This window comes from Coptis chinensis, chromosome 1 (assembly GCF_015680905.1).
Source record: "Coptis chinensis isolate HL-2020 chromosome 1, ASM1568090v1, whole genome shotgun sequence".
NCBI lineage: Eukaryota > Viridiplantae > Streptophyta > Magnoliopsida > Ranunculales > Ranunculaceae > Coptis > Coptis chinensis.
In genome coordinates this window covers 20,363,037-20,368,823 of record NC_141456.1, presented here as the reverse complement: position 1 = coordinate 20,368,823, position 5,787 = coordinate 20,363,037, and the positions used below count along the sequence as shown (strand labels likewise).

At 38.3% G+C, this 5,787-nt stretch overlaps 1 protein-coding gene across 1 annotated transcript; it reads right to left on the bottom strand.

The window, feature by feature from the left end:
* Nucleotides 1-317: 317 nt before the first annotated feature.
* Nucleotides 318-1,166, bottom strand: LOC147522785 (uncharacterized). The gene is made up of 3 exons (XM_086568473.1): nt 834-1,166; nt 652-753; nt 318-575 (listed from the first exon to the last, which is right to left on the bottom strand). Exons 1-3 carry the CDS (start codon nt 894-896, stop codon nt 318-320), a joined length of 423 nt encoding a protein of 140 aa, XP_086424599.1. The 5' UTR covers nt 897-1,166.
* Between the last annotated feature and the right edge of the window lie 4,621 nt (nt 1,167-5,787).

Below are 5,787 nucleotides of genomic sequence, written 5' to 3'. Positions count from 1 at the left end.
TTATCTCTGCAAGCTTTGAATTCAACATATTAACGGTTTTTCCAAAATCTACACTTCGTTGATAATCGAAACACAATAACTCTGGATCTGAAATATTAGACAAAATAATTTAAAATAATAATATATAATAATAAGTCAATACTATTAAAATAACTATTCAACATCTAACCTTCAATTGCCAAGGCTTGCACGTCTAGAGTGATGAGCACAAAGGTTGTAGAACGCCACATCCCTAGTCAGCATTGAAGAAGGTACGGTTGCCAACAATGATGTTGGTACTAACCACGATGAACACTTCTGCACGCGCTGCATCGGTGTCAATAGAAGTCGGCAATCCAAAGACTAGTGCTAACAACAGTTGATACTAAACTCGACACACCAACAATGGTGCCATCGGCAGAAGTTGCTACACCAGCAATGGTGCCATCGGCAGAATTTGCTACACCAGTATTGGTGCCAACAACAGGTGTTGGAACTCCAAAACTACTTCCACCAAAAGGAGTTGGCACTCCAAAATTGATCTTGACAACAGAAGTTGAACCCGTTGTATCTCCACCATCGAAAACTTTTTCAATCTATATTACCAAAAGAATCATTAAACAATCAATAACGAATATTATTCTAAATCATAGAAACAAGATCAACACTAACATCAAGTCCAGACATACTGTTAGTCATCGCTTCCCCACCGATATCATCATCATCATCAATATCAAGCACATCAGTAGTTTTTTGTGCAGGAAGACAAAAAACCTGTCATAATGAAACATCATTTTAAAGCATATTATAGGCATTACATATATGATATATTAAAAGAAATATTATATACATACCATTTCTCGACTCTCAATCCCTTCCTCAATTTTACTTGAGTTATCCCCAGTTTTCTTTTCCATCTTTTTTGGACGTACGCTTCTTTTCTTCTTTCTAATATTTTCTTGTCCACTATCCTCAGAGTCATCTCCTTCTACTTCTTCGTCATCTTCACTGCTATCATCTACAATAACATTATTTCTCTTCTTTGAGCCTAGGGGTGGGAATTTGGCCCTAACGACCCTAACTCGGCCTTGACCGACCCGACCCTAAGTCCTATAAAGCCCTCACAACTAAAGCCCTCACAGAGTTTAGGGCAGGGCCGACCCGGCCCTAATACCTTCTAAGGCAGGGTCAGGGCTAAGGTTCTGAAACATAGGCCCGACCCTAACCAAGCCTTAGTTATAATTTCACTATAAAATACACAACTAAAACTATCCAACTCCTTGTTACATATATATTTTCAATTAAAATAACACTGTCCTTTGTAATTTATCACTTACCGTATGGGTACTTCTAATAACTTGTCTCATATCATAAAAACTTGTAAACCTAATTGTTTCTATCTCACAACTCACGTACACCTCACAACTCCCCGTCTAACTTAGTCGCCAAGAACAATAATGAGCACTGGGTACTAGCCTAATGAAAAATAGGTTGACGTCAGTAAAAACTCATTCCATACTCTTATTTGTCTTTGTGTTCTTCAATGTAAATATAATTTTGGTGAGATTTAAGTACAAGAAATAACGGATTTATGTCAGTGAAAGCTCATTCCAAAATGTGTCTTGTGCATTTTAACTGTAATTTTGAAATATAAATATGAGTCTTTATGTACTTCAACTTTATTAGATTGTGGATATGCATTTTAAAGTGTTGGACTTATCAAGAATTATTACTAGATTGGTTGTTATTCAAATTTCAAAGTGGTGGGACTTTGAATTTGCAAATCTTTGAATTTTTTTTGTAATATAAATGAGTTTTAAAACTGATGCAGTAAAAAGAAGAAAATATATAGGTCTGGCCCGACCCGGCCCTAAACTGTTAAATAGGGCTTAGGATAGGGTCAGGGCTTGAAATTTAGACTTATGACCCAGCCCGACCCGGCCCTATGGGGACTTTAGGGTCGGGCTGGGCCGGCCCTAATAACTGAAAAGCTTTAAATGTTTAGGGCCGAGCTAGCCCGACCCGGCCCATTGCCCACCCCTATTTGAGCCACAGTAAGGTGCTAATGCCCTAGGCTCATTAAGCAGTCCAGTTTCTATATCATGATAATAATCTACAATATCGTCTGGAAATGACAGATCATAGACATCTGCATTATGACTAAACAAACTAACAAATTTCTTTTTTATCATCTCGCTGCTAAACACTGATTTATTTGGAAACTTCAGAAAATTCCCTATATAAAAAAAAAAAAAAAAAAAAACAAGATAATCAAAATGTGATGCTAACTATTTAAAATTATAATTATAAGAATATTGAGTTAACATCTTACCTAATATATTGTTAAGATAATCAATATTTTCGAACCTCCAATTGCCTTTGATCTTAAAACCATACAATTTTGCATTATTGTAGTTGGAAGGCATCTTATAAAACCGATAATTCTGGTTGTGATGATTATGATATCCCAACGCATAACTTTTAGAAGAAGCCTTGTTTTGTCGCAGAGGCTTCAATAACTCAAACAAAAGGTCTGACGACATACTCTTTTGATAAACCTTACAAATTCTCGCTACACGGGCAAATATAGCCCAATAGCCAGGAGATAATTGTAAATGATGTACTCTCCATTGAGCTAATAACTCAGAAACTGATTTTCGAAATGGAACACTACAACCAAGCCAAAAATGTGAAAACAATAAAATTATCTCGTCATTTTCACATTTTTGGTCGATATCGCTACCAACATACTCAATAGAAACATCATCTCCAATATCATACTGTCCTCTCAAATTATTAGAATCAATACCCTTCGCCACCCTATTCATATTAAAATCCCCTTTATCACCCCATCTCCCCTTCAAATTATAAACTCTTTCCATTAAGCAAAAAATATCAGGTTTTGATTAAAAGAGAGATCCAAGCAGAGAATATACATTTTTTTTTTTTTTTTTGATAATAATCAAGCAGAGAATATACTAACTATAAACAAAGAAGTCTCGAAAACTTAACTAACGCTTGACGAAGAAAAGAAGATCTGCAAACCTTTTTGCTCTCTCAAGTTTCTCTTCGGTCTAATAGTCTGTAACTCCAGCCCAACAAGTTCTCCTTTTATCTCTACTCCAACACACAATACTTTTCGTCTCCCCCTTTTATAAAATAATCGAACCCGCAAGCTAGAGTCACAAACGGTTGTTCCACTCTCCCACTTCACTACGTTTCTAGATATATATCCCTTTGCAACAACTCTCCAAAAATCTATCTTCACAATAGATATATATCCTTTCACAGCAAAACTCCAAAAATCTCCCAATTCCCAATTGCCGATCACCACTCACAACTGAACGGTCTATAACCGATCTCTCGATGAACCGAAATATTCCTTAGTCTTCCCTCAATATAAACTAATTAGTTTACTACCCGATCAATATCCTATTTGTTAGCTACTGAAATACCACGCTTCCTTTTGAAGTTCAACCCACCTTTATTTATATATGTAACTTTTTAAGCCAGATCTATATCAAAATCCTTCTCCACATCCAATTAGTATGGTTAAAATTGACCAACCACTTCAAGTTGCCGACCAATAACAAATTCAAAAACCGACCTATTGCACTGTTCATACGAAACTGACCAATAACAAATTCAAGTTGCCGACCTATTGCACTTCAATTTGATTTCCTTTTTGCCTTTTTCATACGAAATTCGAAACCGATCCTTCGAACCCAGCAATTTATTCGTCGGATCGAGTTATTCATTGTTCAAAGTTCTAAGAGTTTGAAAGTTATGAACTTTGAACAACACATTCCAAAACCGAGGGATAATATCCAAACCGATCAGTTTGTTTGAACTTGCTAATCAGAGTTTGAATAATTGTTACTCGATAAATCAATTGCCGATCCTTTGATTGCCGACGCTATGAACTACCGATGCCGCTCGATTTATTGAATTGCCGCTGATGTGCTGATCCATTTGAATTGCCGCTCGAGTAGCCAATCCAATAATGCCGCTCGCATCGTCGAATTGCCGAGCCCATAATGCCGCTCGCAGCGCTCGCTTTGCCGATCCCATAGAACCCACTCGCATCGGTTGTATTATTGGATAAGTTGAGAAAAGAAAGTTGTCAAGACGACCATGCTAGAGACTGCATGCCGGCTCTTAGGAATAGAAGAGGTTCCACTCGAAGATGCCCTCGAAGCTGCCATACATTTTAATTGCCCAATTTGTAATGGGATTTTCCAAATGAGAATGTGTTTGATAAGCACTAGTGCGACTTCGACGTGACTAGATCGGAAGATATTAAGGTACTATATAGTTTTCCAAGTTGAAAGCGGTCATGGTGAATACTAGTGTTGCTGCTACGAGAGACAAGCCTATTGATATGGTTCGCATATCCTCCAAAGCTAATTGGATCGATCACTTCACTGCTGTTGGTTTTGTTCGACTGCTTAGGGAACGTTATCCCCTTGTTCAGGTTGCTGCCGTGAAAACCCAAAAAGAAAAGGCAAGAGAGTTTTACGGAGTTTGTGAAGTTCTCGAGAAGCCTCTTATGTTTAAGGAGACAGTCGAGATTTTCAAAATGCTTATTCCGAAGTCATTCAGGAGTTGAGGTTATATATAGTTTGCCTGGGTATTTTAAAGAATGAACTTGGTCTTAATGAAGGTATTAGAAAGTAAATGTAATTAGTTATCAGTGGTTAGTACGAGTATGTCGAAGTCAAAAAAAAAAAAAAAAGTCTTTGCCACACAGGCTTTGCCCATGTAACAAAGAGAGGGCGATGTTCCGGCCCCCACAAATGTGGCATAATAAAAACCCAATTCAATACAAGCCCTTGCTTAGAGCCCATCTATAAAAAAAGCCCACACTCAAAGCTTATCTATAAAAAAGCCCACGCTCAGAGCCTATGCTCAGAGTTTATCTATAAAAAAGCCCACGCTCATAGCTTATCTACAAAAAATCTCACGCTCAGAGCTTATCTACCATAAAACCCACGCTCAGAGCCCATGCTCAAAGCCTACATACCTACACGTAAAATTAATATCAATTGCGCATATGTTTTTCGAGTCAAACAACTTCCGCCAACTTCATCCCATGACAGTTCTCCCGCCAGTTCTCCAACTTCATCCCACGATTGGACAATTCACCCACCAGTTCTCCAACTTCATCCCACGATTGGACAGTTCACCCGCCAGTTCTCCAGCTTCATCCCACGATTTGACAGTTCTCCCGCCAGTTCTCCAACTTCATCTCCCGCCAGTTCTCCAACTTCATCTCCCGCCAATTCTCTAACTTTATCCCACGATTTGACAGTTCTCCAACTTCATTTTCTGCCAGTTCTCCAACTTCATCCCACGACAGTTCTCCCGCCAGTTCTCCAACTTCATCCCACGATTGGACAGTTCACCCGCCAGTTCTCCAACTTCATCCCACGATTTGACAGTTCTCCCGCCAGTTCTCCAACTTCATCCCACGATTGGAATACTGGAGAACGAGGAAGTAACTATCACCAATCCTACCTATAAAATCCAACCTTCATAATTTTTCCAGAACTACGCAATCGAGACTTGATCCCAAACAATATCTTTGGGTACATAGGCAACTTCAAAACCGAAGTCCAGTCTCATCTTTCCCCAATCACTATCTCCTTCACCATCTCCAAAAAACATTACTTCCAACCCTTAACTGGTGTGTTTTGGCAAATCTTGCTGAAACAGTCACCTTATAAGAAAATTAATTATTGCTTTTTAGTTCTCTAGGCTAATAAGTTTTGCTATAAGATTGCCATTCAACAACGTTTCAATTCTGGA